We start from the raw sequence: 24,224 nt of genomic DNA on the forward strand, positions 1-24,224 counted from the left end.
AACATTTAAAGATTAATTTTTTTAAAAAAAAAATCTAAGAGAAAGAAGCTAGACTACAGTTCATATTCAAAGTTTAGTCATCTCAGAGAAAAAAAACTCTAGCCAAAAGCTGGCTTCTCTTTAGCTTTATGCCCCACACCCAAGCAGAGTTACAGTTCAAATGCGGATGACGGACATCAGTCAGCCCCCCTCAAAGGCAGAGTTGTCCATCAGTGTGGCAGCTACGCAGCTCCGTGAGACTATTAATAACTATGTTCAACTTCTTGTCTCAGATGTTAGTGAGACTTAAAAAAAAAAAATACACAAAACAAAACAAAAACCAACCTGCCCTAAAATGCTGGCACACCAAAGGCCACACCAGAAAGCCCACAGCAAAGAAACGGATGCCAGAGCCAAGAAAGGACAATGAGGTTTCACATCCTGTCTGCAGGAGGAAATGGAAGCTGGAAGTGCAGGTCCTTGGGGACCCCTTTGAGCCTGCGAGGTTTGTGTTTCCCTGCTGGTAAACACAGCACAGTCTCCTGTTGATCCGCAGGCTCCCTCCCGTTTCTACTCCCAAATGTTTTTCTTCCAACCCACAAAGCCAAGCTTTCCGGTCAGCTCTGGAAGGGAAGGATGTGAGGAGGGAGGGGACCTCAGCACCCACCCACCCCCGACACCCCCTGCTGACACTCTCAGATGTTGGGTTCCCACTTCCAAGGGCCAGTCTGACCCTGGGCTGTGATTCCTCTGGCTGGAAACTGTTTACCTTAGGTATGGCTTTTTTTTTCTTTAGTAGTTCACAAGAACAAATAATTACAGAATTACTAGTAAGATCAACAACTGGGAACAGCCTAAAATGTATGCAAGTTTAGAAATGGCTTTAAATACCATGGTGCATCTACAACAGAGCAGTCCTGTTTGTAGGTGTGGGTGACTGGTGGCCTGCTGGCATGGACACTTCCCTGGCACACGGCTCAAGGACAACAGGCAAATGCAAAAGTGTTGTGATACTATTTTTTCTCCCCTTGGTCTTCCCTCATCCCCTTCCCCGAAAATCTTTACTAGGACCATGTTTGTTTCCTGATTTGAAGAAACCACTTGTTAAAACGCCATTTTCACAACAGGAAATTTGACTACACACTGGGAAATAGATAAAAAAAAAAAAAAAAAAAAAAAAAAAAAAAAAAAAAAAACCAAGACTTTGGCTCTCAGAATACATTTTTCAAGGTGTTTATGTTAGGCCGGCGAGATGGCTCCGAAGGAAGAGGGCTTGATGAACCTGACATGTTTGTTCTGCAGGACTCCCACAGTCAGAGGAGAGGACCAACTTCACCAGGTAGTCCTTCAACATCCACACTTGCACGGTGCATATGCGCCTACATACAGAAATGTTTTAAATTCAGCATGACAAGGGTTAGGGTTAGGGCGATATAGGGTTAGGGTTAGGGCTGTTATGTACAGGGGTATCCAGACTTAATAAACCTTTTAGGTGCATGTGCTCTCACAGACTCTCCTTCCCCCAATGTCTGTATTTTAATGTTTAGGTTTAATGGCTTCTTTTGCCTGCATGTACGTGTGTATGCATATATGCACACGTGTGCATGTGTACCATGTGCGTGCCTGCTATCCTTAAGAGTTCTGAGCTGGCTTATTTGGGGTTTGCTTTTTGTTTTTTGAGACAGTGTTTCACATAGTCCAGTCCCCGACCCCCTTGCCTCAACCTCCCCAGTGTTGGGGAGACACATGTGCTCGACCACACCCGAGGCTATGGAGACGGATCTTCCTCTTCTTTTATCAGAGTCTCAATTCTACAGGAAGCAAGTGCAGGAGGCCACTACCATGGAAATGCTCCTCTCAGTCAAGTGGCTTTTCTACCAGTGCCCCTGTACCAGGCTCCTCCTCCACAAAGGCTCATCTTCCCCAAGCAGGGCCGGATCAAGTCCGAAATCCAGCTGGCACCAAGGTCACCCCACTGTCCTCACAACAAACCCCAGAGGTTCCCTCTTAGCCCAGCTCAGCTCACTGGGCCAGGGCCTCTGTGAGAGGCTGCAGACAGGGTTGGCACGTTTCCTGAGAAACCAGGGCCCTTGAAGCAGGAGGAATGCCAGCAACACCCAGTTTTCCCTTGAGAGAAGCAGATGATTAAAAACCCCTAAGGGTTCCATCTCTCTCATCCAGAGAGTCTTAAGTTATGAAAGCCTTCGTATCCTTGGTAACCGGCAACACACATCACTAGAAAGCATCAACTCTTATATGGTCACTGGTAGCATTTGTGGTGCAGGTCTTGACAGACCAAGCCATGTTGTCTTTCTCTACCTACCTTCATCCTGCTGTTTTTCAAATTGAAACTAAGACACGCCCCCCCCCCCCCCCCACAGCCACGTCTCTATCACCCACCCTCCCATCCCCTCATGCCCCATTCACAGCTCCTGGAGACAGAACTGCTGCCAGCATGTGGAACACTGATCCGAATAAAGAAGAAATGAGGTTTATTTTTCCCCCCTTTAGACTAAATGGTCCCAGCTCCCTCTCTGTTCCTAAATGCTAAGTGACAGTGGTTGGACAAAATATATAATCTAAGCCTGAACTTTTTCTTTCTTTTCTTTTTTTTTTTTTTTTAAGATTTATTTATTTATTTATTATATGTAAGTACACTGTAGCTGTCTTCAGACACTCCAGAAGAGGGAAGTCAGATCTTGTTACGGATGGTTGTGAGCCACCATGTGGTTGCTGGGATTTGAACTCTGCACCTTTGGAAGAGCAGTTGGGTGCTCTTACCTGCTGAGCCATCTCACTAGCCCTGAACTTTTTCTAAAGAGAGATGTAAGGCTAGCAGAGCTGGTACTAGCTCAGTGTGCTACAAGAGAGGAAGAAAGACAAGCGCGGGGCACGTGCCAAGTCTTTGGAGCAATTGGGTCTCCCTGCCAGGCCTCTGCCGCCATCTCAGAGTGTTCTCCTCTTCACTGTTGCCTCAAGCTTAGTGCAGTGGCTGGCTCAGGGCAGTCCTCAGTGTCCGTGACTGAGTAGATAGGTCCACCTGCCCAGCAAGCACGCAGAGCCCAAGCAGCTGTGCTGTGCCGCTGTGCCATGTGCTTTGCGACACTGGGAGAAGCCAGGGACAAACAGTCAAGTCTTGGTATTCATGCTCTTGTGGGTGTGGAGAGACAAGAGCAGAGCTGACAGCCTAGGGAGTTGCTGTTTATTTCAAATCATTTTAGGTGTGTGTGCATGTGCATGAGTGTGTGCGTGCACACTCTATCATGTGGATTTGGGGACCTAACTTAGGTTGTCAGGCCCACTGAGCTATCTTACTGTCCTGAGGTGGCTTTTATATGTTGCAGAAGGTCTAAGGGACATCTGAACTCAGACTTAAGCTAGAGAAGAGATCTCACACAAACATCAGCAGTAGCCCCATTTTAGGCTTCACTGAAGTAGGCTCACAGGTCGGGTGTTTTCAAGGATAGAGGCTGAGAGCTGCAATGGCTCAGATGAAAAGGCTTTTATCTCTTTTTCTGTTTGGTTAAAAACCAGCAGACAACACCATTCAGAAATCGAAAAAGATGTATTAAAATATTCACAGACGTACAAATGAAAATATCAAAAAGTAACAATGAACTTGTTATCTCTCCAGCTGGATACATTTCCACGAGAAAACATGGGCAGGAATTTTTAAAGCCATCCCTAGGTGTCTCTTCTCAATTCCAATGCATTCTTCTGGTCAGAAGAGACAGGACACACAGGTCTGCCATCTGGACGTGACCTCACTGTTATCTGTAGCCGGGCCCAGAACGCAGAGTTGCAAGAAAGAGACCGGATACTCCAGAGGAGGTGCTGTGTGGAGTTAGGTCATGAAGCCTGCAGGCTGACCTGCGAGCAGCTGGAACCAGGCTGCAGGCTCAGTCCAGGAAGGCCTGCAGCACACTGACCTGCGAGCAGCTGGAACCAGGCTGCAGGCTCAGTCCAGGAAGGCCGGCAGCACACTGACCTGAGAGCAGCTGGAACCAGGCTGCAGGCTCAGTCCAGGAAGGCCGGCAGCACACTGACCTGCGAGCAGCTGGAACCAGGCTGCAGGCTCAGTCCAGGAAGGCCGGCAGCTACAGGTTTCTGCCTAGAGAAGAAGGTTGGCTTGGCCAACAGAGGATTTGGTTCTGACTGGGCAGGGAGGTCATGGAGCCAGATGTAGAAAGCCCTTAAGAAGAGGTGTCATTTGAACAAAGCCCACTGAGTACTAGCACCATATACACGGTCTCAGCACCACAAGGAGATGGTAAAGAACCCAGTGTCAGAAGGTATCTAGAGTGTGTGGTTCATTCATAGCATCCCTAAGAGGAGGAGAAAGGAAGATGCTGGCTTCCTCTGAAGTCTTCCACACGCTATTGTCATGCTGGGGCTCTGTAACCTGTACCCTTTTAACCACAACCACAGCCTCAGCCAGCTTCGCTGTCTGCATGTTGACAAGAACTCATTGGTGAGATCGTAGCTAATAGCAGGATGGTGACAAGGACGATCTCAAGCTCAAGATTCCCTCATATAAAGAAAAACATCAACAATAACTTCTCAAACTGTCCTCGGGTGGCATGGCTAATGGATGGTGTCTATCAGCTAGCACGGGCACAGAACAAATGGTCCTGATTCTGGGAGAGACACACTTCCACTGAACATCTCGCTCTCTAACTACAAGAAATGCTTAGACTGGTTGAGCCCTTAGATGAAAAAGGCCACGTCTGTTGGAAAGACTAACGGTTCTGCAGAGTCTTCAGTAAGGCAAACCATCCCATGCCTGGGACCGCAGGATGTTTCTGAAACTTTCCAGCTAGAAATGACTCTGAAAGAATATACAGAAACAGCAAGACAATTTACACATACGTAGACTCATACCATGTCATCATGCAACGTTGGCCTCTCACATCAGGAAGATTAAATAGAATATACATATCCTCTATACACATTTTCTGCTCTCTCCGAGTATACATGTGCTTGTCCTTGCCCGAGTCCTCAAGGCCACACACAGTTATGGACATTTTCTGCACAAGAGTCCAGTTTGGAAATGTTTGGGGTGTTCTCTTAGTCTTTCCGGATGTCCGCATACACAACCGACTCTGATTTATTAATCTTGCCACTGTGGTGTCCGCCAGAGTGGTCTAACTGTGCGTAAATGACTGGGCCCTGGAGAAGAGAAACCAGTTAGAGGTTTGGAAAAACTGATGGTCCCTGAGCTACAGGAACAGAAGCAATCATTACAGACATAAGTTAGGCTTCCAAAGCAAGGACTCTGTTCCCCTGAAGAGTTAGGTTCCACATGATATGTTAAGAATTGATCTTAAAATCAGAATGAGCACCCACTGAAGCCACCAAAGCTGGTGCATGAAAATTAGTTATGTTATTCCTTTTGGTTTTGTGTACACTTAGACATTTCCATAAAAAATATATACCATTCCTTCTTGGCAACGTTCCTTAATTTACTAGGCTGTCAAAGCCCTCATTAGCATTTGCAACTAGAATGGGCATAAGAACTAGGGTGGACCTTGCCCAACCCAAGGGCCACTGAGTTTCAGAATCATCCCAACAGAACACAACATATAGACACCACCCATGTGATTCATTTGTGCTGGTCAATTTATACAAATAGACCCTCAAACAGTTTAAATGTTCAATGTAAATACAATACAACCCTTTCAGTCTGACTCTATCATGACCGATTCAAGTCCTGATACCTTCTCTGGTGTTAGGGACCAGGCCTTGGTCAGGCTAGGAATGCCCCACTGCTGAGCTGCACTACCAGCCTGCTGGCGTTCCAGGATCAGTCTAGAGGTGTCCTTCAGCTTCCTAATATAGTAAAACAGCAGGTACAGTAGCCAAAGCCCTTGTTAACCAGAGGCCCAACCCACACCCTCCAGTGTGTAAGCTGAGATCCTTCCTGCAGAGTTGAGCATCCAGACTTCACAGGGAAGACAGGCCCAGGCTCAGGGCTGTGTGAGAGTAAATCTTAGGTTGTAAAATCGGTCACTCGACCCCTCTGGATTCAGGTAAAGCCACTCAGAACTCACGAGGCACTCTATGCAGTCTGGAAGATGACCATTGGGCATGCTTTGAGTCTACTCTAATGACGAGACCTTTGGCCTTGTTATGAAACTGAAATGGTACCTGTGAATGACCTAGGCAGTGCTAGACAGTGCCCATGACAGATGCCGTCTGTTACTGCCAGCATCATGTCACACAAACTTTCAAACACTCTGAGGTAACTGATCCAGTAAACCAAAACCTGACCGATGAGTGGAGTCGGCTGTTTTCAGCCTTTCGTTGTGGAGCGGTGGGGTTGCATGCACGGCAGCAGGTAGCTGACCCAGCACAAGTAGGAAACAGAGAAGGAAAACGTACAGAATCATCTCGGCAGTCACGTGACACAAGACTGCATTTCACAGGAAGGCGACCTGGAAAGATCATGAGATAGAAATCCTTCCTAGGGCTGGACTGGACTGGCTTTCTTTAGCTTCGTAATTACCAATATCTGATCAGTCTGTTCTTTCTTCCCCTTAGATTACAACAGGTCTAAAATCAGGATCTTCACTACTTAATCACCTAGAACTTTTGAGATTATGTAGGGGCCACTCCAGATGAAGGGATGTATAAAATAATGCTGTGGGGGCGTAGTTAAGATCAGCCATCAGCATCACCTGGAATAGCTCGCTCTCAGAAGCCTGATTCTGGAGCTAGTTTGAAGGTGACATACCTCAGAGTCTCTGTGGAACATGCCTCAAGATGGAGCCCCGACTTCTAAGAAAGCCTTGTGAGGGTAGGACGACAGAAGAGAGCAGCAACCAGACCGGGGGCATCCCAGCTGCTTTACCAGATAGTTCAACATCCAACCGCCAACATTTACCAGATAGTTCAACATCCAACCGCCAACATTTACCAGATAGTTCAACATTCAACTGCCAACATTTACCAGACAGTTCAACATTCAACCGCCAACATTTTCCTCCAACATCTATGATGATAATGAAGCAAGAGTTTTGTTTGCCTACTACCTCAACAATTTACTACAGAACAAGGCCTTAAACACGTTTCAGGAAGCTGGGTGTTGTGGTGCACACCTTTAATTCCTCCTTCCTTCCACCTTCTAGTATGAGAGTAAATGTGATAGAGGGAGAATTCCGAGCTGACTGCATTGCCAGTTGAATGAGTTCAATTAAAAGAAGAGACCACCTCAGGCATTGTGTTTCTTGAAAGTTTTTGTTTTATTTTTGAAACAGGATCTCTCTGTAGAGAGATATCTTAAACTCAGAGACCCACCTACCTCTGCTTCCCAAGCTGAAAAGACTCACTCTCAACCCCCAGCACTCCCTGAGAGCGGACGCCTGCCTTCTCTGGGTGCTCACAAACTTGTGGCAAAACTCATCTCCTGGATTTACTTCACTGGGTTTTAGAGGCCAAATATAAAAGTTAAACTATGTATTATGACGCTGAGACAAACCAATTTTGATGATCAGGAGAGTTGAGAAGAGTTGGTCAAGCAGGAAAGAATTTGCAAGTGTCTTAGAACCACACAGATCTAGGACTGAAGACTGCCCCTACCCAACCTGTCCCGCCTCCTGCTGCTCTGGTGGGAACCTCCTGTGGTTCTGCTAGTCACCCTCAGTATTCGGTTTTGTTTGCTTGGTTGCTTAGTTTTGTTTTTCTTGAGGCAAAGGACTTTACTATTTGGGTCTTGGGATGAATCATGAAGATATCTGGGCCAGTCACAAATGACTGACTCTTGCAGGTGACCAAGAAGAGGTGTCCCACTCTTAACCTTCAGGGACTGGGGACAAAAGAGTGTGTGGAGGTTTCTGGCACTGTCTCATTCATAACAGATACTGCATACCAGAAGACCTGAGGGTTCTTTCCTGTTAGCCACTTTTACACGATGCCTAAAACAAAGTAGGGTGTGAAAAGGGCGACAGAAAAAAGGCAAGTTTGCGGTTGGCTAGTCAGAGCGACAGTGCCTGTGATCCTAGCACTTGGGAGGCTAAGACAGCACACTTGAACTTGCACCTTCGGCTATAATGCCTCGGCCCCCAATGAACACACAACGCCCTCAAGCACACACAGAGGTACTCTTGGGACTCCGAGGAGCGGCTTGCCTGAGAGGGAGGCACTGTGACAATATCAGAAGGTGGGCTGAAGTGAGCAAAAGCAGCCAGCAGGATTAATTACTTATTAGTGGGCTAAGGAACTTGGGAAGAGAGGACTCTTGGAAGCAAATTCTGAACCCTAGCAGAGCAGTCTCTAAGCTAAGCTAACATGGCCATGGAAACAATTGTTAAGGCAAAAAGAGACAAAAACCTATCCAGTAAATCTGAAAATCATGTCAATCACTTCATAGTATTGTGCCAATTGTCAACGGATTGACAAATTCCACCGACAGAAGACAGAAACTTCATTAATTATAACTTTTAAAAGGCACAGACATGACTTAGAAAACAACTTTCTAAGAATAAATATGCTTCCTTTTGAGATCCAAGCTTGTAGTGGCCCAGACTGGCCTTGAATTCTTAATCCTCCTGACTCATCCTCTCATATGCTAGGATTATAGGTGTGCCATAAACCAAGCCAAAGTATGCTTTATTCAATCCTACTGTATGTATGTATGTACGTACGTATGTACGTACGTGTGTGTGTGTGTATCATCTATCTACTTAACAATCACCTATCAATCTATCATCTGCCTGCCTACTTACCTTCCTACCTAAGTACCTATATACCTTGGAAACCTAACCTAGGGTTTTGTCGAATGCTAAAAAGGATACTCTCTCCCACTGTGATCTCTAGCCCTTCAATTTTTAACTTGACTGTTCTGGACATCATCACCGTAAAGGACATGGCTGAGTTTACTGTGGCCCCTTTTCATTCTCAGTTTTGTTTCCCCTGGTTACAGTCACTAACAGTCAAAGGCAGCTCCCCTGCCCCCAATATTAAATGGAGAATTCTGGGGTTTTGTTGTTGTTGTTTTGGGCATACCTCATTTTAGACAGCATCTACTGCTGTCTTCACGTTCACTGATGTTTTCTTCAGTAGTATTTAATCTTTGTTGTGGCCATGTTCCCCACCCCTTAATTTTATTCAGGCCTACTCTGTAACTCAGGCTGGCCTGAGCTTGTGGTCATTCTGTCTCTACACGTGCTGGGCTTCCATCTGAAGCACCCAGTATCTTCCTTCCAGTCAGTTCTGCCTCACTTGTCTGATCTTTCTTCTGTCATCATGTGCAACGTTCTCTGTCTCCCTGCTTACCTGTAGGACTTAACATTTTTAAGGTCCTCGCTTCAGAATCCCATTATCTGTCGTTTCTGGGCTCGAATTTTAAAAGGTTTAATTTTTTTTTTAATGCATGAATGTTTGCTTGCATGTATGTATATGCACCGTGTGTATGGTGCCTGGTGCCCAAGGAAGTCAGAAGGAGGTGACATGTCAGATCCCCTAGAACTGGAGTTATACACAATTGTGAGGCACTGTGGTTGCTGGGAACCAAACCAGGTCCTTTGCAAATGCAGCAAGCGCTATAACTGCTGAGCCATCTTTCCAGCCCCAGTCTGGGTTGGTTTCTATCCATTAATTGCTGACTTCTTGTATGTCTACTTTCCCTTAGCCCTCTTTGAGGCAGGGTCTCCATGTATTCTAGCTTGGTCTTTAAGCAATCCTCCTGTCTCAGCCTCCCAAGTACTGGTATTATAAGTGTGTGTTACCACACCTGGCCGTATGCCTAGTCATTTTTGACTGGTGCCAGACATTAAGAATTTTACACGACTGGGCACTGGGTTGCTGGCATGGCTGTGCTTTGTTGTGGCACACAGCTAAATTACTTCTGGATTCATTTAATTCTCTAGAGACTTCTTTACAAGCTCTGAAAAACAGCGGGTGCAGAGCACCCTCTACTCAGGTCTCACACCTATAAAGGTGTGACTACTCCGAGCATCAGTGCCAACACAAAACTGCTCCCTGATCTCAAACGTTTTCTATCATGTACACACAGATCTGTACTCAGCCCAGACTGAGATGCCACTCCAGGTCTCTCAAACACGTCCAGACATATGGCCATGTGCAATCCTCCTTCAGAATGTTGGGGGGTTTGGCCTAAACTCTGATCTCCACATCCTATGGTTTCCCGTTTCCTTCCCTGCATGCAGTCTGTGGCCCTCTGGTGCAATCACAGGGCCTGCGTGCACTGTTTCTTCCCTTTGAGAGAGCAGACTGTCAGATGCCCGATTCTACAGGGTCTCACAGCCACCGTCTCAGTGTCCCATGCCAGGAGATTGTTTTCAGCAGAAGAACAATGCCCACTTCACTCCAAGGCAGAACAAAACTTCCCCAAGGCTTTGATAGCCTTTAAACCTATTTATAACTCTCCTGACGTCATACGACCCTATTCCTAGTCAGGGCCAAAATCAGTAAACTGTGGACTGCTGTGGAAATGGAGAAGAGTGGGAGGAAGGAACAGGAAAGGGTTCTGAGCCTGCTGTTGCTATACAACACCTATTGTCTGTGAGTCTAAGTTTGAATCCCAATCCCGACCCTTCCTGGTGTGCTTTTACACGTTCAGAACAGTGCCCCAGTTTCCTTACTGACCTAGGTCTTCTCACATGTAAGACCCAAGGACTAAGCCCACTATGTTATTTATAGAACATATATATTCTTTTTACTGTTTGTGAAAACCATACAGTCCCTTTAGCTATTACCCCTTTAGAACAAAACAGAATTGGCCAAATTCCTTAGAATGGTTTCTATTCCTTGCAGACCCCCACGGGCACTAAGTTATGAAGCTTTGAGGAAGCCACAGTTACTGTTCAAACAGCACAGTAAAGGCACAATATGAACCAGGATGTTGCATCCGGTTCTACATTCCAAATAGTCCCAATAGTTGCTACATAAGCAGAACCCAAACACCCCTTCCTTATTCATCTAGCCTGTAAATGACTCAGACAAGCATTTCCTCTCAATTAAAAAACGTCTTTTTTCTTTAGATTATTATATTGTTTCTCTGTGTTTGAGTATTTTTCCTGCATATATATATACATACATCACGTTTGTGCCTGGAGCCTATGGAAGTCAGGAGAGGGTATTGGATTGCCTGAACTATACAGACGATTATGAGCTACCATGTGGGTTCTGGGAATTGAACCAGGGTCCTCTACAAGAACAGTCAAGTGCTCCCAATCATGAACCATCTACCTCTCCAGCCCCTCTATTTTTTTTCTAAAGAAAATCAATTTTCTGTTTTATTATGAATACCACAAATATCAATTTTTCCCTGAAAATACATTTTCTGGTACTCTGCATCATAAATCTTTACTACTGTGTTGTGAAGTACATTTCTTGTTTTATTATTAATACTGAGAACATCAACATTCCCTAACTTCTGTGGGGGGGGGAGTAAGCTGCCTGGTGAGCTTAAGGGGCACTGTGGCTGTAAGCTCAAGTCATCACACCCAGCCCCCCCTTTTATGTGGGTTCTGAGGACTGAACCTAGGTACTCTTGCAAAAACTTTACCAAATGAACTAACTATTGCCCCAGCCCTTCCCTGATAAATTCTTACAGAGTTTCTTTTAGATTATAGTTTACTAAACGTTATTTCCTTGGGCAACTGAAGAATGCTTTATAGCTGACAAAGTTACTTGCTACTTGCACTTGGGTCAAAGGAGCCACGTTTTTAGTAAATGTTAGTGGTGGTTTTGTGGAAAACTTGACTGAAATCAATCCGTTCTTTGTTACACACTTTTTTGGAGTCTTAGGCTGCCCCTTTAATTCCTCCATCTTCCTCCCTTTCTCTTGCATGATGGCTCTATCACGTGCAGGATTCGCCCTCATTCCCGAGAAGTTATAGTGTACCAAACCTTAGAGCAGAGAGCCATCAGCTGTTACCTGGTGAGATCCGGCGGAAGGCGGACTCTTTACTAGACCCTCTGTGTCGGAGGGACACTTCCGTGGAGCCTGCTTAACTGGTGACAAACGCTCTGAGGTACTGCAGCTGATGAAGTGACGATTTGAAGAACAAATGTAAAAACAAAAAAATTACAATAAATGGAAACAAAAATATAACGATGCAAGTGACGGCAACAGAAACACAAAAGCAAAACGACAGAAAACAGAACCGACAGAAAACAGAACCGTGGGTCCGCAGACAACCAACAGCAGACAATCTCCTCCCACTCTGGAAAGACCTGCATCCTTCTCAACCAATCAGCATGCAGCTGAGGAGAGGGGCGACCCAGCGATTCTGTTTGTGTGGGGAGACACTATCTTTTCTCCTGCCACCCACCCTGCTTCTGGATAAATGTTCAGAGGAATAACCTCCACTTGCTTAATGGCCAAGACCTTTAGTCATCATCACAGTAAAGTATCTTCTGGATGAATTTCAAAATTACAGATCCACATCCAGACCAGCGGCCCAACTGCTCCATCCATTCTTTAGTTACCCACATTTTGTTTCCCTATCAACACCACAACCAAACAAAACCAATAAACACAAAAACCCCCAAAACTCAATGGTCAGGATGCCACGACTCACAAGAAACTCTGGCATGCAACATGTAACGTTACATGGACTGAACTCTGTGAGAGACATAGGAGCATCTATAACGAGTGCTACCTCATGAATAAATCAGGAAAACTCAACCCCAGGAAGCAGGTCATTAGGGCTGTCATTAGTGCTGACACACTATCTTAAGAAGTAAGGAGTCTGGGGAGGACCACATTCTAAGAGTCATGACTAAAACTATAGTATCCTGGGCAGTTTGCAAACGGCCTTCTCTGGATGGGAGGGTATGCCCTAAGCCAAACTGCTCGATTGTTCTACACAAAGAAGGTCTTAATCATTGACAATGAAATTCATGTATGAAAATCACATACACAGACACACACCCACAACACACACACACACACACACACACACACACACACAGATGAACCTAACTTCACCTGGACGTTATGTTTTATGTTTTCAGTACAGTCAAAGGACATATTCTTGAACAAACCATAATAGCTATAGGGTTAGTACAGAGCTAGCTGGTTAGTATCAACAAGGGGAACATGTACACATAATATTAACAAGTAACAGGCAGTGTGATTGGTTACCATGTGTCTAGTGAGAGTAGAAGAGGAGACCCATCCCTGCTACAGTGCCTTCTGTATCTTCTAAGTGACAATGTATCTTCTATGTCATCTTAAGAAGGGAATCTAACCAGGACCTGGTCCCAACATACCAAGAAAGAAAAGCAAGAAATGGTGGGGGCGGGAGAGAGGTAGGAACAGCAGCAACCACGGTGCCCGGCAGGCAGGACCCAAGGAATATCTTTCTGCCCACTTTATTAATCGCAAGCGAGAACTACCATCTGAAGCATTACTACTGGCCTAGCCTCATGCTGAGAACCGTTAATTCCGCTGTATTTAATCCCAAACACTCAAGCGAGGGAGCAATACTCAGCAGAACAGAAGCATTCCAAGCAAGCAGTACCCGAATCAAGAGCATGAAGGCTTGTTTAAACACAGCACTGCTAACAACTCTAGGTCAGCAAAGCTCACAGAGAGAGGCCCCCGTCATCCGGGCATGTGGTCCCCTCTAACCACAGTCCCTCTAGGATGACTCAGGTTAGCTAGTGCATGTGTGATGCTGCGCATGCTATACCAACTTGAAACCAGCCTCCACTCCCCAGTCTTACCGCATGGGTGCTATAGCTTATATTGCGTTAGCTTTCCAGCTGGAGTGGGGAAAGAGAAGGTCTTGCAGTCAGACACAACCCTACACTCAGGTGTCCCTGGTGAGACACCGTAACAAAGTCATGTCTTCTTTCTTACTCTTGTGTTTTGACATTAACTCTTACTCTCTCAGTGCATGCAATCAGCAAACAGCGAAGTGATGGAGTTGCTCCTGTTGTAGTGGGGGCGGGAACTACAGCGGAGAGAAGCTGTGCATGGTGCATGGCGCATGGCGCATGGCGCTTCTCACATTGCACAGGGCTAGGAGGGCCATTCACTAGCAGAGCGTCTCCAGTGGTGTTTTATATAGCCAAGCAAAAGGAAGGTCCTTAGGCTATTAATAGCAACACACTGCAATTACACTATTTTTTTTAACCTTTTCTCATTTTAATTTGTTTGTGGGGGTGATGTAGGGGAGATAAACATGGCGTGCGAATAGGGGTGAAAGGAGAACCTGTCAGAGGTTAGTTCCTTCCTACCATACGGGCTTCAGGATTAAACTCCAGTCATTGGGACAACCATCTTTACCTGCTCAGCTATCATGCCAGACCCTGTTGTTATTTTGAGACAAGGATGTAGCTCAGGACGGCCTCAAGCCTACTATGAAACCAAGTATGACCTTGCACGATTTCCCAAGTACTAGAATTACAGGCATGTGACACCATGCCTGGCAAAATCAAACCCTTAAACCGTCTGAAGCATTACTTAAACTGAGTACGTGATGTCTGGCTTAAGAACTCTAACTGATGAGAGGACGGTCTGGAAGCTCAGCACCTGACTGCTGAGCCAATCACTTCCCCAAACCTCAGGAGGAAACTACAGACCGGAGACTGGCATCCTATGCTAACTAACAGCGAGCCACTGACGTCTGCTTCCTTATACATAGCACAGCGCCTAGGACTGCTTGAGCCCGACAGAAAAGCGAACAGCAGAATAATTCTGAGCAGTGCTTTCCCCAAAAAGAGTAAGTTTTTATGGAGCCTGGTTTCTTCTCCCCAACCCTTTCCTTACAAGGCAGCATTTCTTACCCGGTGTAATCCCGCTTCGAATGTTTCCTTCTGTAGAGGACGACCAGGACCAAGCTGATGAGCAGAGTGAGGCCAAGGACCACAGCAGTGACAGTGCCCACCACCACCCAAACCAGGAACACCAACAAGTTGTCTAGAGGAGAGAACAGGGCGAGGTTCGGGTGCGGGATCACAGAGAGAAGAAACGGGATTTCAGTAATTTAATGAGTAAGAACCTCCCTGTGGCAGTTATTTTATTTATCCTCTCTTATTAGCCAAATTCTACAGAGCAGCATCAAATGGTGACCCACAGCTGGCATAGCCATCAACTATGCAAATGACCTACAGAGCCAGGCACTTCTATACCCACAACCCCACTCCAAATTCTGCAGTCAAAGAAAATCTGGAGATGCAAGTGCTCACAAGTGACTCTGGCTGAAAACTGCCATAAGGGGAGACCCTGAAGCCTGCATTCCCTGCACACTCTCAAACAAGGGAAGAAGATTCTGTATTGCTATGAAAGACACTGAATATCGCCTCAGACAGTATCAAAATAGCCCCAATCTCCTTCTCCCACAGTCCACCTCATCTAGCCTGAGCAAATCAGGTCTTTCGTGGTTTTAACACTGAACATTAATATGTCTGAAGTCAGCCACGGGTGTGGGATAGGAAGCCACCTGCTGTACTGACTGAGCAGTTCCCAACCAGCAGCTCGGCCAGGCTGAGCCCCAAGTGTCCAGAGATGGGAGGCATAGCTGGAAGGGCAAAACCTTTCCTGCGACTCTTGCAGATGTGGCTAGTGTTTGTAAGGCTGGGGTTTGATATCCAACATTCATGAAAATTAATTTAAAAAAACAAAACAAAACAAAAAAACTTCCTTCCAAATGCACCTTGAAACATAAATCTTATTCTCCAGCTAACCAAACAAAGCAGACCATATATCCATACATCACATCAGCCACTGTCCATCCATCCGTTCGTCCACCCATCAGACACTGTGGGAAGTTACCTATTTCCACCACGTGGAGTCTAATGTGTCCAGGCCGCACAACAATGTCAGGAGGATTTTTGACATCGCAGATATAGGTGCCATTGTGAACAGCCTGAATATTTTCTATAGTGATCGATGCATCTTTCTTGTCAAGGTCCCCAGCCCAGGTGACTCGGTCTTTAAATGGTGGATAATCCCCAATGTACACCTGTCCTTGTGAGTAGTGGAAAAACTGCAATAAGAAAACAAGAACTGGTGAGCTACCCGCAGAGGCACAAATGCTAGTCATCTGGTAACAGCCACACGGCGCTGTCAGCTTCTTTTTAAAGACTCCCACAGAAAGACATGCGAATCACAGGGGTTTGGCAAAGAGCCTTTTCCTCGCTAGTATTCCTGGCTTCCACCACAGGATGACACAACAAGAAATTCTTTGCCAAATGCTGGGTCCGCTGGGCTTCAGACTCCGGATCTGTACAAAATAAATCTATGTTCCTTATAAATTACCCAGTTCCTTGCCATTTCATTGCAGCACGAAAATGGGCTTAGAAACCTCTTGTTCACCATAAGCCTTGTACCAATCCATCCTTCTGTTCTCGCCATTCCCATGCAATGCACATCCCAACAGTCAACTATTTCACATACAACCCAAGTTCTCTGCTTTCTCTTCAATTCCTATCTGATTTCATAAAGCTTGATCTACCCATCCCTGCCTTGAATTTCATAAATGAGGAACAGGAAGCTCAGAAAACCTTAGTGACCTGTCCAAGGTCACAAGACTCGGAGATAGAATTTAAACCTAGCTTTGATTCAAAGTCCATGTGACTACTGTTATTTAACATAGATCCAGGCTGGTCACATTTTATCTGCTCAAAGTCAGTTGCTGTCTGTCTTGCTTTCTCCCTTCCTCCCCCATCTCCAACAAGGAAATAAACATAAATTGTCAACCTAGTAAACAAGTTTGGTTCTTTTAAATAATCTAGTTTTCCCTTCTGTTATCATCTCCGAATACTCCCTAACATGCACTCTGCACCAGCAACAATGACCCACACACATCACACCACAGAAGGAACTGGCACTGTATGCCATTCCAGGGACCAGAGGAGGAGAGGCAGCAAAGGTTCTTATCTCTAAAGATAATACAAGGGAAGTGGGACTGGCTGAAGGAGGCAGAACAATCATGACCAAATCTCACAGAGCCACTTCAAAGAACACAACTACCCTCAAAGAACAGAGACGGGGAAAAAAGAAAAGAAAACTCAGTTTAGTGTTGTCAAGTGTGAAACCCAACTTCATGCAGCAGGAAAACCAGTGTCAGCACCATGGAGTATCTTGCTGCATCAGAACATGGCAGAGGGTATCCTATGGGAAAATGGAACATATATTCTAGGGCAAGTGCCTCTGCTTCTAGAGTCACTAATGCATCATGGGAACCCTACTTTCAGCACTTCACCTAATCTCACCCTAAGGACCTCCAAACAGGTTTAGGGGACAGCACAAACATTTGGAGAACACATTCAAATCACATACTCATCAGCCAAAGAAAGTCACCATTCTGGGTTTTTTTGGGGGGAGCCCTGGCCATTCTGGAACCCACTTTGTAGACCAGGCTGGCCTCAAACTCAGAAATCTGCCTGCTTTTGCCTCCCGAGTGCTGGGATTAAAGGTGTGAACCACAATGCCTGACCCAAGAGTTAGACACTCTTACTTAATGATGGATGGCATTCTTTCCCAGTCTAGTGCTGACAACCTAAAATGTACAACATCGCTAAAGCAGGTACCACTATCCAAAGGACACAATGGGCCAACAGGAAAACAGTAACCTGAATTGTCTGCATTAGACACCATACTAAGAATGTTCCTTTTCTCAACACCCCTCTGTGGGAGGTTTTATTAGCTCCATTTTATAGAATGAATGGCAACAGTTGCTCCATGTTTAACAAGAACCCACAACATAACTAGCTTCTAGCTGGTCACTGATTTTCTGTGATGATTAATCTCAATTATTCATGAAATCTAGAATGACCTGGAAGATGGGTTTCTGAGCATTCCTATGGGAGATTATCATCTTAACTTAGTTAATTGATATGGGGAGATTTGCCCACTGTGGTTGGTATCATTCCCTAGGCTGGGATTGACTATAAAAAGAAGAAAGTGAGATGAGTATGCATTTGTTGTCCTCTGCTTCCTTCCTGCCACTGTGATATGACCAGCTACTTCTAGCTCTGCTGTCATGACATCTTCCCTCCATAACGGATTGTGCTATTGAATTACAAGCCAAAACAAAACCCTTTCTTCTTTAAGTTGCCTTGGTCAGTATTTTATCACAGCAACAAGGAGAAAAGAAAACCAACACAAACACATGTTCTGTCCAAACTTTTTGCATTTCCCTTCTGCTATATCCATGTTTGTCAGCATCCTGGAACTACAGGCCAGGTGGATTCTCATTACACCCAGGGAAGAGCAAAGACAGACAGATAGAAATATCATAAAATAAATAGAAATTAAAAATGGGGCAAATGTAAGCTGGAAAGGTGTGGGATAAAACAGACCAACAGAGAATGTTCTGTGGAAGTGAACAATTCCAAATGGGATCTGATGGACAGAAGGGGGGGTGAGGGGGACACGACATATGAACAACAATGACCACATGGAAAGGGAGGTAATTTTAAAAAACAAGGAAATAAGCTGCATTAAGAGATGCTGAGCAACTCCTAATTCTGGAACATTCTAAAGCAAGAGAAGAGCCTTGAAGTATCTCATTTCAGAAATGGATGCTCCGAGTAGATCACTGCTCCCAGGAGAGCAAGGGCAGTCTACGAGAAACAATGAACACAGGAAGGGGAGGAGGGATGGGACAGAATGGGTGAGGGGTGTGGTCCTTACCGACACAGCGCTGTCAGTGCCGTCTGGCTGGAAGCTCCAGGAGACCGTGGTCAGCCATCCAGTTGTATTAGGAGAATCGAATGTGCAAGTCAGCTTCCCTTGCGTCCCATTCACCACAAAGATTTCTTTAGGAGTATGGACCTCCAAGGCTGATATTCTAGCTGTCACTAAGAGAAAAAAATCAAACAAAAACAAAAACAAAACAAAAAACAAAGTTCAAGAGCATGATTTGGCAAAAATATCACCATACATATTGCCAAAGAAAGAGAGCTCAATGGGTTTCTTCAGAGTAACTGTGCACTGTCTGGGTTTCTGTTTGTTGGTTTGTTTGATTGTTTGGGAGATGTTGTTTATTTGGAGAAAAAGTCTCGATACGTGCCCAAGGTGGCCTTGAACTCGGAATCCTCCTTCTCTGGATTACAGGCATGGATTTGATTTATTCTGAGTTATTATTAATTAAATAATAATAATTTAATTATTATTAATTAAATATTTTTCACCAATTTGGCTATAGTTGAAAAAAAAAAGTTTTTAAATTAACAGATGAACCAGGTGTGGTAGCAAATGCCTTTAATCCTAGCACTCCAGAGGCAGAGGCAGTCAGATCTTTGTGAGTCTGAGGACAGCCTTGTTTACACAGTAAATTCCAGGTTAGCCAGACAGACAGAGTAATAACCTGTGTGGGAGTAAAAGTCCTTTTGGGGGCTAGAAAGGTGGCTCAGCAGTTTAGAGGACTTGGTGCTCTTGTAGAGGACCTGCCCAATTCTCATACATAGAAAACAAAGTAAATTAATCTTAACAATAATTAACAGGTAAGAACAAATAGTAAACAGTTTCATGTTTACAGAAACCTGCAGGCAAAGTGTAGACCTGCCACAAACTCCATCCTGCCACAAACTCCATCCCCTCCTCCCAGTCTCTGTTACTAACATCTGGCATCAGTGTGGTACATTTGTCTCAATTACATACACATTGCTACATTACTGTTAACTAAGGTCCCTCGTTTACATTAGAGTTCATTCTTGTAAAGACTTCTTTTTTTAAGCCCTACAGATTTAAACAATGAGTGTAACAATGTATAACCATCATAAGGAGTCATATAATATTTCACTCTCCTAAGCATCTCTGAGTGCCTCGGACTAAGCAATGGCCTCAAGCTCCTGGAAACACTGGCTTTTTACTGTCTTTAGATTTTTGTCGCAGTCACAACACTGTACAGCTGGAGTCACACTGTAGACAGCCTTTCAGAGGAACTCTCACTCAGCAATACTGTCTCAGGCCTCCTGATGTCTTTCAACACAGCAGCAGGAAAGTAACCAATGCAATGGGAAACACTCCCACTGTTCCGCAGATCAGCATTCAACCACTTGCCTTCTTGGGTAGCTGGGCAGTGGTGGCGCACGCCTTTAATCCCAGCACTGGGGAGGCAGAGACAGGCGGATCTCTAGGTTTGAGGCCAGCCTGGTCTACAGAGTGAGTTCCAGGACAGAAAACAAGGGGGAGGGGGGAATTTCTTGGGATTCCCCTGGTGGACTGTTTTTATAACATGAATGTCTGTCTTCTTTAAACAGTTTTTATATTCATCTGACATACTGCAATTTCTGTCTCATTAAGCTTGACTCAACATTTATATTTAAAGCAATATTTAAATTTAAACTAATCTCAGACATACTCCTTACTACTTAACTGACACTCTTCCTATAAAGGACTCAAGGCAGGAAAATGTAATCATATAGTTAGTTTTTGAGTGAAATCTTACCTCCCTTAAGATTTCCTTGGCTAGGAATATGGGTATCTAGACATACCTACTGATCACACTGCATTTGACCCTCCATGGTTGTTCAGTTAGTTTAAGCCCAGGAAATGCTAATTAAAATGTGTCTACCATTTTGAGATTCTAAAATGGCTTTTCCCCCTCTAGATCTGTAATCAGAGGCCAGTGCAGGGTGATTAGAGGAGGCAGCCTCAGTAAGACGGTCTGCATTCAGAACAGAGGCACATTCACAGGCTAAATGTATCTGTCCTGAAACTATTAGCTTAAAGACACCCATCTGCAAAATAAGGTATTCTTATAAGAAACAGTTTGGAATAATACCTGCTGTGTTCAAATACCCTCAGAATGAACAGGCCAGCACTGTCACTGGGACAACGGCCATTTTCTCCTCGAGGGTTTAACTGTGACTCCAGCCAAGGAGAAAAAGGGCACCCCCTCATTCCTCCCAACCATCTTGCAAATGTTTATTCTCAGGATATAATGGGCACTTTGGCTATTCTTTTAAATAAACTGATAGCCACACTGCATCAGGGAATTTTTTTCTACTCAATGAGGGTGGATTATTATTATAGGGAACAATGGATTATTATTTGTGGTCCAGACCTCAAAATAAGTCTTTCTTTGAGACTAGAAGCAAACAAAAGGCGTTCCTTGCAGTCGTGGGCAGGCAGGAAAGCAGCCCTGGGGATGTGGGTTTCAGAACCCGTGACAAAGCACAAGACAAACCAGTTAACCAGCTCGCTGCAGGAACGCAAGCTTGCTGCATTGGTTTTCCATGTGGTTTGGACACATTTTTTTCTCTGCTGGTGAGAACTCCAATTCCCACTCTCTAAAGTCCATAAACAAAGTTTCTCCGGGATTTTTGTTAAGGTGGAGCTTGCCTCTGGGCCCGCTTGCAAAGGGCTCTTTCCTTGAACTGTTGCATATGGAACCGGAGAACTAGGTAGGGCTACAGGACTGAGATCCCAACACTGGGAGCCTGCAGCAGGGCGAGGAGAAGCCGAGGCCAGCCTGGCTTTCACAGTCAGAGCCAGGTGGCAGAGTTTAAAGTCAAGAGTTCTGAGAAAAAGCCTAGTCGGATACATAAATGGGTTCTCAGCAGTACATAAGATGGGCCTGATTTAACTAATTCAAGCTGGTAACATGAGTAAAGTCATTCTGAAACATCTTATCACCGGTTATTTTGAACACACAACCCTTAGAACCTATTAATTCTAAGCCCCGACACTCCCAGTGTCCAGTGTCTGCCTTTTTCTCATGAGGAAACCCAATTCAGATTCACATCCCCACTCCTCCAACCAAAACATTCTGGCTAAGGAATGAACCGACCTCCACATGGCTTTATCAGCGGCTAAGTTCTGACTCTTATCGGACAGAGTTCTTTCTCCCTCCTTGACATCTTATGGTCTGGCTCTGGAAGGTTTTGTTCCCTGGATTCTCTTATCTCACTGCCAGCTCCTTCCCTGCTCTCCTCGCCTCTAAACTAAAAGCCCCAGGACACTCTGACACTTAGTGTTCCTCTTTTTCTTTTTTTAAAGATGTATTTATTTATTTATTTATTATATGTAAGCACATTCTAGCTGTCTTCAGACACCCCAGTAGAGGGGGTCCGATCTCATTACAGATGGTTGTGAGCCATCATGTGGTTGCTGGGATTTGAACTCAGAAGAGCAGTCAGTGCTCTTAACCACTGAGCCATCTCTCCAGCCCTTAGTGTTCCTCTTTGTGACCACTCAGAACCCCCTAGCTCTTGTACAGAAGGCTGGCTTTCCATTAACCTCTCTCACAGTCGGTGGGAGGCCAGCTCCAGAGCTGCCCTGACTCCTTCTTACAAATTCCAAAGCTGTCTAAAAACCACCTTCTCCGTACTTTAATACAGCTTAAATCTCACTGGGACGCAGTGCTTGTCTTGGTCCACATTCACACAGAGGACTTCAATAGTCTCCTAACTGGTGTCTTTACTACCATCCCTGCCTACTCAACGGCAGGTGTTCCACAGAGAGGTCAGGAAGGTTCTGTTTCAAAACACAGGTAAGATCTTAGCACTCCTCTCCTCATTGAACCGCAGCGCCCACTCCTCTGAGGCTAGGGATGTATCTAAGTATGGAGAACACCTCGAAGGATGACGAGCCTGAGAGTATCTCAGGGATAAAGAGAGATAAGGGAAAGCGTTGTGTCGGATGCTCTGCATAGCTATCTTAGGAGAGAGCTTCAGCCTGGAGTCCGTCCCACTCTTACCAGCCACACTGCAACAGTTCCTCTTGCTTAAACTTGCATGTGTTTTCTTTCTTTCCTTCTTTTTTTTAAAGCTAAAAATTCCTATTTTTTTTTATTATTATTCCTGGTACCACTATTACAATTTACAGGGCAGCATACCTGATGTAATGAAAAGAAAAGCTACAACAGGTGAATAGACCTCAGCATGTACATCTAACTGACACTGCACTGCACTGATAAACAGCAGCACATTGTGCACACCGTGCTGGGACAGCCCGAACAAGAAGGACTTTCTGTCTAAGCTGCAGCGACGTTTCTGGCTATGGACCATTGTTCCTTCTGTGGCAGATTTTTCAATTTCCTCTCAAGTATTAAGGATGAGAAGATGACTGTCTTAGAGTAACCGAGAGCTTTCCTGACAACCCCTCCGTCTCTTCTGTAGCCATTTTCTGCTGTTAAACCTTCCTCTTCCATATCTACCACTTCCACCACAGATCAAAAGCTACTACCACCATGCGGAGACTATCTGAAGCATCCTCTAACACTATCCTCATTCATGGATCCATATTTTGATGCTGTTATCCACTCTAATTCCCACCACCATCATGGCTACCTCCACCAAAGTTTCCTCCTTCACCTCCTCCTCACCACCACATCCACCACCTTGGTCTCCATATCCTGCTCCACCACCACAGCCTCCTCTACTGTTGTAACCATGGCCACCACCACAGTTACCACCATCACCTTCACATCCTTTATATCCACCACCACCACCACTTCTGTAACTACCTCTGCAGCCACCATCTCGGCCACCATAGCCTCCTCTTCCACCAAAGTTTCCACCAAGACCAAAATGGCCTCCAAGAGCCATAAGTTGTCATATCCTCCTCCCCACCCTCTCTACGATCCAGCAGGCTGCATCTCTTCTTCACAGTTAGGCCCATTGGCAGACTCTCTGTGGTCAGCAGATGCACCTCTTGTTTAGAAATGACCCTTTTCACATCAGTTATGCTTATTGACAAGAATTTACGGACTCTCTAGAAACTGCTCCTTGGTTCTACCACAACCATCAAGTTTGCATGGCCGGGCACACATTACTACATCCACCTCTTCAACACAGGAGCAAGTTACAAAACCAAAGTCCCTGAATGTTTTGTTGAAAGTCTCTCATCTCCACACAACCTGTAATGTTCCTCATTCTCATAATGTTCTTTTAAACTGTCATCTGTGGTTTCAGAGCTTAGGACACCAATAAACGGCTTCCTCGACTGCTCCTGTTCCTTTGGATCATGACTCCATTTTAGACCTGACTCACCTCTTCCAACTTGAGTTCAATCTGCAAGTAGTTTCTATACAATGGCAGCAACCAGCTTTTTAACCAAACATACTGCAAGCAACAGTTTCTCTTGCTTGAACCTGCACATGGTTTCTATGCAATGGCAGAGTCTAGAATCCAATGTGCTTTTACACAAGCACACTGCAATTGTTGTTTCTGACCTTCCACAATGAGCAGGAATGGCACCTTTGTTAAAAATGTTCTCCTGTAAGCCGGGCCTGGTGGCGCAGGCCTTTAATCCCAGCACTCGGGAGGCAGAGGCAGGCGGATTTCTGAGTTCGAGGCCAGCCTGGTCTACCAAGTGA

General features: G+C 45.1%; 1 protein-coding gene across 2 annotated transcripts in view; it reads right to left on the minus strand.

The window, feature by feature from the left end:
* Positions 1 to 3,422: 3,422 nt before the first annotated feature.
* Positions 3,423 to 24,224, minus strand: part of Mpzl1 (myelin protein zero like 1) — a 42,126-nt gene continuing 21,324 nt past the window's right edge. The window contains exons 2-6 of one of the 2 annotated variants that reach the window (XM_021197889.2): positions 18,593 to 18,759; positions 15,728 to 15,941; positions 14,740 to 14,872; positions 11,879 to 11,984; positions 3,423 to 5,148 (exon numbers count right to left, since the gene is read on the minus strand). In XM_021197889.2, the coding sequence (XP_021053548.1) occupies positions 5,047 to 5,148; positions 11,879 to 11,984; positions 14,740 to 14,872; positions 15,728 to 15,941; positions 18,593 to 18,759 (722 nt within the window). In that variant the 3' untranslated portion in view covers positions 3,423 to 5,046. The remainder of the gene's footprint in view (positions 5,149 to 11,878; positions 11,985 to 14,739; positions 14,873 to 15,727; positions 15,942 to 18,592; positions 18,760 to 24,224) is intronic. The other variant, XM_021197890.2, reaches the window with a different exon arrangement.

This window comes from Mus pahari, chromosome 5 (genome assembly GCF_900095145.1).
Source record: "Mus pahari chromosome 5, PAHARI_EIJ_v1.1, whole genome shotgun sequence".
Classification (NCBI taxonomy): Eukaryota; Metazoa; Chordata; class Mammalia; order Rodentia; family Muridae; genus Mus; species Mus pahari.